This window comes from Homalodisca vitripennis, unplaced genomic scaffold (assembly GCF_021130785.1).
Source record: "Homalodisca vitripennis isolate AUS2020 unplaced genomic scaffold, UT_GWSS_2.1 ScUCBcl_644;HRSCAF=3109, whole genome shotgun sequence".
NCBI lineage: Eukaryota > Metazoa > Arthropoda > Insecta > Hemiptera > Cicadellidae > Homalodisca > Homalodisca vitripennis.
The window spans coordinates 32,669-46,335 of record NW_025776774.1 but is presented as its reverse complement, the minus strand read 5'-3'; the positions used below and the strand labels follow the sequence as shown (position 1 = coordinate 46,335).

At 34.2% G+C, this 13,667-nt stretch overlaps 1 protein-coding gene across 1 annotated transcript in view; it reads left to right on the top strand.

Annotated features, from left to right (window-relative positions):
* LOC124370901 (trafficking protein particle complex subunit 10-like) overlaps nt 1–13,667 on the top strand; it is a 65,891-nt gene that overhangs the window by 33,561 nt on the left and 18,663 nt on the right. Inside the window, 6 exon segments of the mRNA XM_046829205.1 lie at nt 387–461; nt 463–594; nt 3,179–3,352; nt 5,718–5,900; nt 5,903–5,952; nt 8,036–8,142. Coding sequence (XP_046685161.1) covers nt 387–461; nt 463–594; nt 3,179–3,352; nt 5,718–5,900; nt 5,903–5,952; nt 8,036–8,142 — 721 coding nt within the window.

Sequence of the window (13,667 nt, the reverse complement as noted above, 5' to 3'; positions counted from 1 at the left end):
TTAAGAACAATGGTTAGCAGTGCAACCACTTCTATAATAATTTCATAGTTAAGATGACTGATATAACTATAAAAATGACTCATTACTAGTGAAGACGACTAATATAATGAAATCCATTTAAAATGCCCAAGTTTGCATTAGTTTGCGTAGCTATCAGCTGAGCTACTTGATGGTAGGCAAGGGTCTGGTAATGCTCCTTAAGTGTTGCCTCTGATATTTCAGCTTCGGCACTGGCAGTTCTAGTGGAATAAAGTCCAATATGTTACGTCAGACGACAGTAAGACATTTGTGGTGGAACTTAGAGACCTAATAGTTGTAACAACTATGTCCTCTTTCTCCATTTAGTTGCAAAAAAATCAACTATATCATGTTTGGGTGTGTGGCAGATAGCCCAGCGGTGTCAGCCATTCCTGCAGAATTGTATCAACGAGTTGCGTATACTCGAGGTGGACAGTCCAGCGGGGCGCAGTGGCCAGCTGGGTGTTCCTGTGTTGTGTGGAGGTGCTCGACACCTGTGCGAGGTTCAACGATACCAGTCAGGTGGAGGCCTACTCTCTCTACACTGCCACACTTTGGGCGTACGCCAGGGATAAGGTGAGTGGCAGATTGCTCAATTTTGTCAACTTTTCCTGAGTCGCGTATACTCGAGGTCATATGAGTAACCTTCAGAATATACTCTGTTTATCTGTATTTTTCGTATTGCCAACATAGTTACCAGTAAGATTTGGTCACTTCCTTGACACTTAGAAATTGGAACTACTAATGGGCGTAAGTTTACCATTTTCAATGCCAATGTAGAGATAGAGTTTCACGCCGAACTTCAACCTTCTTGTATAATTGACAATTATCTGTGTAGGGAGAGGCAGGATTTGAGTTTTGTCATAAATTGACTTCGCTAGATGCTCGGTATTGACTAATTGTCACTGTTACTTCAAAATAACTGTAGCCAACTAAAAGACTTCCAGATACGACATAATAAGTTAACTCTTTAAAGTCTGTTGTTGACAATGTAAGGTTTGAAAGGATAACTGGATTTCGGACATTAGCTATCGTTATATGTTACAATAGGTATAACACAACGTTTCGAGGATTGGAATCTATCCTCTTCGTCAGGTGGGGGAGGTATACATACAAAAATAAAGAACAGAAAGAAGAAAAAGATGGGAAAGAAAAGGCTTCAAACATAACCCAAAAGCTGCTTGGAGTCCAATTCAGGTGTTGTCAATGCACAGAATGCTAGTCCCGAGCAAAAGTCACGAGTACGAGAATCACAATCACACATCACATCAGCACAGGCGAAAGTGGGATACTAACAAGAAAAGATGGTAGTATCCCATTTATTATCCGTAGTTTTCTTGTACCTTTTGTAACATAATGAGACAGTTTTGTTTTCAAGATATCGTAAGACTGGAAGTAAAATGATTTAAAGAGTTCCAGTGGGAATCTTATTTATTTTTTTTTTACAAGCATCATAAGCTTTAGAATTAGGAAAATATATTTTGTCATTGTTATAAATGCATGCAATACATTCAGTTTATGTCAATATTGATTGTGTATAACAGAAGTAGATAACTCACCTCTAAAGAAAAACTTGGTACTAATGAATGTATCACCTAGAGAAAATGTTTGGTGCAAGTGTTGTACGATGTCGTACTATACTGCTCTGTTCTTCTCAATCCTCTTCCTTCTATAACATAGTTTGGTAATATCTATTTATTTATTTATTATTATTTTTATTTATATATTTGTTACATAAGAATGTTACAATGCAACTGTAAACATATGACAAGTCATTTTCAGTATCTAACACAAAATTATAGTAATACAAAGTTTTGACAAATTACATTAACGGCGATCGTTAAATAATAAAATACAATTTTATACTATGAAATCAGGACAAAATTCTTGCAATTTTTTCAAGTTGCTTTCTCAAAATTCTGAAATTTTCTTATAAAGTCAAATTTGGAGGCAAATTGTTTAATTCCTTTATAATGAGATGAGAAAGGTACTGGCCTTGATTTTGTTTCTTGAACTCCAATCATGTTGATGATTGAGTTTTATAAAAGTAGGTTTACTTTTTTTTAGAAATACAGCTAATTCTTAAATTTAGAGAGTAGGCAATTTCAAAATTTTGAATGGTTTGAAAAATGGGCGGCATGACTGTCTAAAATTAATATTGGCTAGAGTATGTACTGTTCTTTTTTGCAGAATGAAAATTTTGTGGCTGTAACTACGATGTCCCCAAATTATAATACCATAAGATAAATGGCCTAGATCACTGGATTTCACAGTTCTTGTAATAAGCCTAATAGCAAATAAAGCATTATTTAGTCTAGAGCACAAATTGTTAATGTATCCACTCCACTTCAAATCATCCTGGATAAAAATTCCTAAGAATTTTGTCAAATTAATTAATCTCAATGGTTTATTATGTTATATTTTATACTTATATTTATAGATATGTTGTAGTTTGTTTTTATTGTTTCTAGATTCAATCCGTTGCACTTAAACTGCTAAAATAGCCATTAAACTGAAATATCCACTAAATGGTGGAGTAAATCGTCTATCTGCTTTCATCTGAAAACTGTTACCATGGCGAAATACAACTGGGATTGTTTGCGTTTAAATTTGCCCATCCAGAGATGTCTGATAGAGATATTAAAGTAACAGTTGTGAAATGGAATCGCGCGGAGCATGAGAGAAGGTGGAGGTTGCATCCGGGGTTGAGAATGAGTAGAATGGTATTACAGTCACCTTCCTCCTTTGGACCTTCTCTCATTAAATAGATCAATGTCTTCTCAGGTTATTGGTCTCATTACGGGGCATGGTCACCTGAGGAAGCATCTTCACAGAGTCGGCATCCTTCAGGAGGATCCACTCTGTAGAAGGTGTAATGAGCAGGAGGAGACTGCTGAGCACCTGCTCTTTGATTGCCCTGCAATAGCAAGAGAGCGGTATGCCATCTTTGGTAGTTTGGACAGGGGTGGTGAATTTTCCCAGGAGGACTTGATAGGTTGTTTTCGGCGGTTTGTGGAACTGCTGAAATTGTAGACTGGTGGGTCTCATGGTGTGTTTCTGGGGTGCGCAAAAAGCCCTTGAGGCTTAAGTGCATGTCAGTAGGCTGCTCCAAGAGGAGGGGGGGGAAAAAACAGTTCTGAACGATGTGTTTTATGTGCAGCTGGGGGAGCTAGGGGAGTTGTGTGGACTGATGCCAGGCTGTGAGACTACCAGTGAACATCTGCACACAGTCGTACTGTTGTCTGCCGGTATCGGAGACACTCCTGCCACTCTGGCAGCGACCAGGCTGCGTCAGGCACTCTCCTCCAAGGAAGCCTTCAAGAAACAATATTTGGTATGTGGACTTTGGTATGATGAAGGACCATAACATTTTAACCCTTCAACGCGTTATTTTTTTTTTCATGGTCATACCCCCTCCTGCGTTGATTTTTCTGGCGGTTTTTTAGAGATTTTGTGTTTTATAAATAATGTAAGCAAATTACCTAAGTTTATAATTATTTTATTATACTTCTATGTTGTTAGTGTTTAAAATTAGCCAAATTAAACAAAATTAAAATAAATTCCCTAAAATATGTTAAAATATTTCCCTAAAAGCTAGCTAACCTAAACACAATAAATTGTTCCTGTCAAAACGGGATTTCATTCTTCAAAACAATATAGTTAGCTTGTAAAACTAATAATAAGCATAACTAATAATAATAACTAAACAAAGGAACATAAAACACACAAAAATATGTCAGTAGAACATAACCATCACACTGACAATGACTGTAAACAACAACAAACGTAAGCTAACAAACGATCGGCTGCACGGCAATGACGTCGTGTTGAATGCAGCTGATTTCTCAGATATTTTTTCTAAAGATCGATTTTTCGAGATATCGACTCAATTAATCGAAAGTTTGAATCTTCTCATTTCGATTGGTATACATTTTTCATTGAAAACATTCGATAGTTGTCTGTTACAGTTACAAAAATAACCGACTACTCCATGACGTACCTAGTACGGCAAAACGCGTTGAAGGGTTAAAAAGTAGAATCGTACATAAATTTCTTATTTTCCGTTGCTTTGCTTAGTTGATATATCTTGCATTTTAGCGATTTCTATTACAGTTAGAAACTAATTTGGAGGTTTTCTCAGGCAGATCCACCAGTCATATACGTTTCAAGTATATTTTTGACAATGGAAGGATTGTGAAGGAAACAGGATTTTTCTAGATATTTGTTATTGTTCAGTGATACGAGAAATCAGTAGCATTATGTTTCGAGATCTGCAATCTGATCTCTTCCTCAGGTGGATAACTAACTTAACACACAACTATAATCTAGGTTGAAATAAACAAATCATACCAGAGCGTTGTGACACGCCTAAGTCAGGAACCACCATGTTGTGTGTGTGTCAACTTCACTAATTCTAAAACACGTACTTAATAAAAACAAAACACTAATTATTAAAACTGAGCAGCAGAATATACAGGTCACAGTAAGTCTGCACTCACTGACCAACCACCTACAACTGTTAGTTATTCACCTGAAGAAGAGATCAGATTGCAGATCTCGAAATTTAGTGGTACTGAGTTTTTGTATCAATGGTAAATGTCCAGAAAAATCCTGTTTCCTTAAGTCATACGAATAAAAAATAAGTGTTAACTAGCTCGTGTTATAAAACGCAACATAGGAACTTATCATAGCTTTATGCATGTTGCTAATCTGGTGATAAGAATAATCATAATGTTACAAAAACATAAAAAATCAAATTCAGTTAAAAGTTATGTATTTTTAATGCAAAATATTTAAAATATGAGATTGATTCACCCCCCAACCTTTAACTTATGAGTTACACCCCCAATTCGAATAATGGATACATACCACTAGTATGTGTTATCTAACAATTTATGTTATGATTTTAGATGATAATATCTTAACAGATAATTATTCTTTGATCTAGGATGTTCATAGAATTTGGAAAATGTAAGCTACTTTGAAACTGCATCACATAAATCCTTGGCTATATGGTTAGTTATTTTATATGGTTAGAAATGTATACTATTAGTTATATTTTGGATGCAATGTTCATATGGTGAAACTGGTTTGCTGTGCTCTTTAAAATTGTAAAAAAGATACATCAATAGATAGAAAAATACAATTAAGAATTTTTTTAAAAAAGGCTGTTCCCCTTTTAAGCCTTATTCTGTCTATCCTCATGGGCCACTGACCTGTGTGAGAATCTTATCAAAACAGAATAACAGGGAGAGTCGATACAGTACAAGGTACTGATAAAGGGTGCTACGATTTGAACCTGCGCTATCCAACTCAGATGCAAAGTCTGACGTCTTAGCTGCTTGGCCATCTGCATTCGGAAAAACTTGTAGTTAAGATCATCAAAAACCTATATGATTTTAGTACCTACAAGTATTTATTGTAAACTCTGATTTATAAAAACTGAATTAAACTGTAATTTGTATGGATTTACAGTATTACGATATCTGATAAAATAAACGCCCTACTTTCCCAACATGCTACATATATTCTATGCACAATATTACTTGCGATGTATACATCTGAGAACCATATTTTTGCTGAGATAGTAATGGGTAGTATAGTGTAGTTATTTATGCTAGGATATAGTGTTTAACGTGTTCATCTCTGTCAGAACAATCTCTGAGTCAGTCAAGGCTGACGATGTTGTGCTGCTGCAGGAGTTGTCAGAGCTGGCAATCAGCACGTTCAAGCACATCGGCAGAGTGCGGTGTGCTCACGAGATCGGCAGGGACTTGTCCAGCTTCTACAGTCGCCTGGGGGATCTCACATCGGCCTCGGTGTTCCTCAGGAACACCCTGCACAGCTACGACGAGGACGGGTGGCTCACTCTGGCCGCCCAGACGCGGATATACAGTTGGCGATGTGCTACAGGGACCTCAAAGACTGTAAAAGGTACAGGATATTTGATATCATCACCACCGGGTATCCAGGATTACTCAAATTTGTCAATTTGTTTGTAACAAAAAAAGAAAAATTTTACGAGAACTGAAATTTGTCCATTTTCTGGCTTAAGAAATAATTCAGTGAGTTCCATACCAAATAAAAATTAGTAGTTTTAAATATTCTAATAATATTTAACCCTTTTAGGACCAGACCAAAATTTTACATGTGCAAAGAAAATTTTTGCGTTTTTCTGGCCTTGCTCCAAGAACTGTGCACATTAAAAATGTGCGATTTTTCAAGCGTTTGAGAGAAAAATCATATCTTCAGAACTAATTACTGTACAGATTTGTTTTTAGGCTTAAAATGTGTATAATTAAATTGTTCATTGTGAAAAAATAAATTTAAGTCATTATATAGCAAAAAACAATTTGATTTATCTGTTTATCAAATAAAAAAAGAAAAAAAATTAAAAAAAATTGAGTTTGATCTTCAATAACTACCAAAAATAAGAATAAACTATCTGTGGGAAACGGTATTTATTAGTTCTACATATAATTCTCTATAACTGTACAAAATTTTAAAGCCCTGGAATAAAAAATAAAAATGTTTGTAAATGAATTAAATTTTTCTGTAACACTGGTTAAAACACACTTTTCAGCATTAGCCTAACATACAAAACCTTATAGGCTACTAAGGATATTATTCGGTACTTTGGGATTATACCGACCACACCAGTATGAAGAAACACAAAAATATACATTTATAGAAACAAACATGATAGAACGAAAAAACAACTCTTTAATTACAAAATTACAAACTTACAACGATTATCAATAATTAATTGTTAGTGGGGTCAGATTCCGTTATATGCCCCCAACGCTTAAAAATTTTTCAATGAACTTAGAACGTTATAAAACGATGTAGTTGAGTAACAGAACTAACATTCCATCAATCAACAAGCGTTTCCAGGTATTGTGATCGGTATTGTTGTCGCTGTTATCTTATCTTTCTCGAGAATCCCGATTACGGCAGGCAGGCCGCGCGGCATCACATGATTAAGTTATTTAAGTTTTTTGCACGGTACATAATTGCCTTTCCATTGCAATTCAATTTATATTTCTGATCAGGCCCTCTAAAATTTAATATTTTACTGATAGGTACTATCTCGAGGGATGTTTTTCTTTCGTTGACATCAGCGCAGGCTTCGGCAGGAGGCACTCACATTTTGGGTGGCGGCGGAGTGTGATCAAGAATAAAAACAAGTTTTGTGTGTGTTTTTGGTACTTTGGAATTATACCGACCACACCCAGACATGAATCGTTATTTGACATTTAATAATCTAGTAATCAGTAGAAGCAAAATGTCAAATAACGATTCATGTCTGGGTGTGGTCGGTATAATCCCAAAGAACCCTGACAACATTACGATGCAACATGGCCGTAAAATATTTTTTTTTACCAAGCTGATGATTCCAAAGACGTTTATAATTTGATATCATAGTTATAAACATACAGGGAATAGAAAAATAGTATATTTATTCCATATAGAAGATTAAAATATCTCTTAAAAAATATGAAAAGTCCGCCGGCGATAAACCAGACGGCTGGTCCTTTTCGCATAGTACGCCGCCGGCGATAAATCAGACGGTTGGTCCTTTTCGCATAGTACGCCGCCGGCGATAAATCAGACGGTTGGTCCTTAAAGGGTTAAAAAGAAATTATTAGTATTGTCTGTTAATTATTTTTAGAAGTTGTTACTTAATCACTACATATGTAGCACTATGATAATACAATTTAAAAAAATAATATGAAACATAATTATCTAAATATATTTTTTATTTTCTTAAAAATGTGGCAGTTCATTATTCATTCATTGTGTTTATTTCATTGCTATCAACAGTATAACAAAACTCTTGGATTTTCAGAAAAATTAATAGCTGCCACCAGGTCTGCAGAGGCTTAGATAACTACTGCTTCAATGGGTTAGCAAAGAGAATGCTCTCTAATTTTTTGAAGAGACTAAAACGTAGGAGTCATTAATCCATACGAGTTCCTTAAATTTTAAAGTAAAATTTTTGCCATTGTGTTGTCAGATATTGCAAGACATGTGCCGCCATTTCTTCTACTCCACATCTAGACATGAGCACAAGAATGTTTTACTTTGAAGAAATGAATAGACTGCTGGAGGAGCATAAGTCAGGTAAGGGTAGTCAATGTTAATGTATGAATGTCACAGAATTGCTGGGCAGATCAACAGAGAATGGAACTAATTTTTTGTTCTTTATTTAAAGTTTGTTATTGACGATGGAAGGTTTGACAGGATAACAGGATTTCAGACATTTGCCATCGTTATGGTTACAAAAGGTATAACACAACTTTCGAGGATTGGAATCTATCCTCTTCGTCAGGTGGGGGAGGTATTAGTACATATAAAAATTGAGAACAGGCAGAAGAAAAGAAAGGAAAGAAAAGGGTTCAAACATACCCAAAAGCTGCTTGGAGTCTAGTCCAGGCGTTGCCACTGCAGATAATGCAAGTCCCGAGCACGAGTCACAAGTACGAGAAACACAATCACACATCACACACCGACACGGATGAAAATGGAACACTAACACGAAAATCGATGTCGGCTCTTTCTTTGGCACTGCATCATTTTTTTTGGTGCTGAAAACACTCTTCTCATTGCTAACAGACCATAAACGTTCTTTATCACAGAACATTGAACAATTTAAACATTAAAACAAGTGTAGTATTTAATTATTTATAGTGACCCTTTTAGTACTGTCCCGAGTTAGCGAAAATAGACAGGAGGTCTCGGAAGCGCGCCCCTCCCAAACTCGGAGCAAAACATAAAAAAAAAACAAACCACATGCCACTAGTGGGAAGAGACACAAAGAGAGACAAAATTTCCAGTACATGATATAATTAGGTGGCAAACATTTTTACACAAAATACAATTACTGCAGCACCACGGTGCACTGCGTAACTTAAAAACTAAATAACAAAAATAAATAAAATTCCAATATTGATAATAATTTTGTTTCAAGTTTGTAGCCGAAAAATTAAAAAAAAATATTTAAAGCCGATTTTTGAAAGAGGCGGGGGCTTAGTTGCCTCCACGAATCCGAATTAAAGGTGAAATCCTCCCCTACAGATCATGTCCCTAAACTAAATACATACTAGGTAGCTTAACACTGGCCTTCCTCCAGATATAATATCTGGCAGCGCTCCATACAACCCAATCCTCTCAAGTTCAGTGCAAGAAGAAAGAAAAACATTTTGGATCCAACCTTGTTCAAGACGAATACAGACACTCCAGTTGGATGCCGGTACAGTAGCGCTGGCAGGGCCCGGACATTCAATTTTTGTTTCAGTGCTGTTTGGGCAGACTCGCCGCACCAGTCCCGCTGACGGCACTCACGGGAACCCTGCCGAAAGTAGTAGAGTTAGCCAGCCATGGGGATCAGGACGAGCAGTGAACAGCCAGAAAATCAAGTAGCTTCTCCCGAAACGTGTCCGACCGCTCCGAACAGTAGCCGCTGCCGGTAAACAGCTGGTCAGTAGTCTAGTCAAGGTCAACCACCTGACCTCGACCAATCAGTCCAACCAGGCAGAAAATCAATACTTTGACGGAGTGACTCCCCCACCGACTGACAAAAGTGGCCGAGGTGGGAAAGGTAAAAGACAAAAATTGTCCAAACTTAGCCCCGGCTCAGTACAAGGGATCTCACTAGAAGACAATGTAAAAAATATGCTTGAGTGCAGAGAGCCTCACTCTGAGATGGTATGTACGTACGCGAAAAAATGGTGGAGTCTCAGAATGAGACGGTTTCTATTTCATTTCTAATACCTCTATAACTTATCCCATACTGGCTGATATCATACCAAAGGCCAATACATGAACTGAACTAACCTTTTCAACTGTTATTTCTACTTTGTACTGCACAACTAAAAATACCACACTTTCTCAGTTGGATGGCTGTGTCTTGATTAATAGTGTAGTGTTTTTTTATTCATTGCAAGTATTTTTAAGTTATATTAGTTATTCAAATTAATAAAAAAAGTGATGAAAGTCACATAAGGAATTGACTGTGTAAGGTTGAGTTTATGTTTTGAATTTCCTTGTAGTAAGTAATGTTTTATTCTTTATTGTATGTACATGAGTTTGCATTGTTATTAAATTGTATTTATCATTATAGTATTGAAATAAAAAAAAATATAAAAAAAATTTTTTATGGTTGAAAAATAAACTTAACTGAGTTTTTTCAGAACCCTGTGTTTTTAAAGCAAAACAAACCTCTAGCGATTGACTAATTTGTTTATAATTTTGTGTATGATACAATATTGGGTTATTACTCATAATGTTAGGTTGTTTTAAATGCTCTTTATTATGAAAGTATTGAAATTTCAAAATAAAGTTTTCTTATAATAATTATTTTACCTCAAACTGGATTTTCATTTTGTTTCCGTGGAAATGTCTCTGTCTAAAGTGATTTTTAATTTCTTAAATAATAAAAAATGTAACTGTTACATATTTTCTGATGCACAATTCTGTAACTTTCAAAAGAAAAGAATCTTGTTATAATGTAAAACAAATTTTAAGTGAATCTTTTTTCCTAAACCTTGCGTTTTAATAGGAATTTTATAATTTTGTTTATGGTACAATATCAGGTTATTACACTTGATTTTAGATGGTTTTGAAATGCTCTTTATCATGAAAGTATTGCAATTTCAAAACAAAGAAATATTGAATTATTGTTGTAGTAGTATTGTAGTGTTGAAGTTTTTTCTTTTTACTTATAGTAGTTACTTTACCTCAAACTGGATTTTCATTTTGTTTCCATGGAAATGTCACTCTATAAAGTGTATTTTTAATGTTAAAAATTATCTAAATATCTTAATGTTACATAGTTTCTGATAATTAATTTATCTAATTTAAAAAAAATAAAAAGAAGCTTTTTATGATCAAAAATAAATTTTAGGTGAATTGTTTTTTGAAACTCGCATTTTTGTCCAAAATCCTTGGACACTTTGCATAGTCACACAAAAATAACTCTGCCCTTTTATTAACATGGATTTTTTCACCTCTGGCACTAAAGGGGTTAATTTAACTCCATAGATTGACTTAGTAACAGACTTGTGGTACGTTAACAATCCAAATTTTAATCCTAAGTCCATTTGAGGGAAATATTGTTATGGCAACGATAATTTTAGCATTTAAAATTACCAAACCGTTAACTGCAGTGACTTTTTTGTAACTGAACACTAACCAAAGTTGATATCCAACTAAAAGGTATACTGAGTGATATGACTTTGTTGTGAATTTTATTCATCCCCTTGACAGAGTTCTCAGTATTTGTTTGCTGATCTTGTAATATATTGCTATTTATTACAAGAAATTATAAATTTCACAAATATTAAATGAGAAAAAACTATTACCTTTTTTGAATCTCATTGTTTGGAATTGTATTAACCCTCCGAGTGGTGAAAGACGCTGCAGCGTCTATTAAATCTCGTTCGCGAGTGGCAAAGACGCTCTAGCGTCTATTAACGCAAGCCTCTCTTGTTCCGGTATTTCCGATGTTATGCCACGACTTAAACGCTATATATTAGGTATGGTTAGAAAGACCAGATTCTAAGCTTTAATTTGATATAGTATTTAGATATGCTGGTACTAATGGAACTCTTACAAACGGTTCATCCACCTACTGTACTACCTCCTGGACCAAGTGTAGGTCTTCTTCATGGGATTGCTTATTTACCAGACTTTGTGCAGAATGAATGAATGAATGAATGAATGAATGAATGAATGAATGAATGAATGAATGTTTATTGTCATATTACATCTTACAAAGATCCAGCTATGCTGGTAAGACAGATGACATAGTCAGAAATTTCCCTTTTTTCGGTCTCCCATTAGTTAGTACTAATAGATTTAACAAGATTCTAGCTAAAATGATTTGCTAACAAATAAATAAGCTCTATTATAAATAACAGTATTAACATTTTCAGCTATGAATAAATTAACTATAAACTAATTAACAGTATTAAAACCTATGTCAAACATTTATTTTGTAAAGCATTCCTGAGTCAGATAACATTAAAATTGTAGTACACCATAATGTAATAACAATCATTCATTAAACTAATTAACAAATAAAACAATAAAATTAGTTAAATAATTAACGAATAAAACAATAAATTACTAAAACAATTAACAAGTAAAAACAATTAAAATTAATAAAACCATTAACAAATCAAACAATAAAATTGGTAACAATATAACAATATTCAAACAACAAAATGGAGATCAATTATTGAATTTTGTATTATATTAAATTAAGTTTTTTAGGAGAAAACACTTAATCTTCATAACTAGATTATTATGTTTTTGTCATTTAGAAATTCGGAAATCTTGTAATAAGCCTTTTTGACAAACATACTTTTTATTCTATCTAAGAATTCAACTTGTGGCATTTGTTTGAAATTGTTAGGCAATTTGTTGTAAAGTTTAATACCCATATAATACAAACTTTTTTCAAATATGGCTTGTGGTGTGTACAGGATATATTAACAAATTGGTATTTCTAGTATTGTGTTGATGAATAGTTTTTTCTTTAGAAAACCAGTTCAAGTTTTCATGAACTTGACTCAGTACTTCATACATGTACACACAAGGGACAGTAAGAATCTTCAGTTTCTTAAATTTTTCTTTACAAGAACTTCTTCTGGATGAGAATGTCATTATTCTTATAATCTTTTTTTGGATTTTTAACACTTTTTCTGTTATCTCTACTGAGCCCCACAATGTAATTCCAAACTTCATAATTGAGTAAAAATAGCCATAGTATAGGGTCATCTTTGTTTTTAAACTTGTAATGTGTGTAACACAGCTCATATTAAAACAAATAGAATTGAGTTTTTTACATAAGTTTTGTATTTGTCCTGTCCATGTCATATGCTCATCAAAACAAACTCCCAATAGTTTTACATTTTTGCAGCTATTTATTTGTTCTTTATCTATTGTGACTGTAAACATTTCTTCTCTTTGCTGTCTGTTTTTGAAGTGAATAATATTTGTTTTTGTAGTATTCAGAATCATTCCATTAACTTTAAACCATTCTTCTAATTTAAACTATAGTTTGTTCTACTAATAATTTCATTACATGTAAGTTTTTCTCCTTGATTATAGCTGTGGTGTCATCAGCATATAAGACTAATTTCGTGTCTATGTCTTGTGGTAGATCATTTGTATACAATGTAAATAGTAATGGTCCTAAGATCGATCCTTGCGGAACTCCTGACACTACATTTTTCATACTCTGAATGATACTTTTTATAGTCTGATACTAAAGTTGTTTTTTGTTTTCTCCCTGTAATATATGACTTAAACCAATTTAAAGATGTGCCCTCCACTCCATATAATTCTAATTTCTTCATTAAGATATCATGATCTACACAATCAAATGCCTTTGATAAATCACAGCACACTGCCACTGTAGACTGTGATCCATCCAAAGCACTGTAAACTTCCTCTGCAAGGTTGGTAAGTGCCGTGTCAGTTGAGTAATTTTTTCTAAAGCCATGTTGACATCCAGTAATCAGACTATTTTTTTCTAGGTATTTGTATAATTGATGGTTTACTACTTTCTCATATAGCTTGGAAAACACTGGTAACAATGAAACCGGACGATAGTTTTTGACTTGAGTTTTCTCACCTTTTTT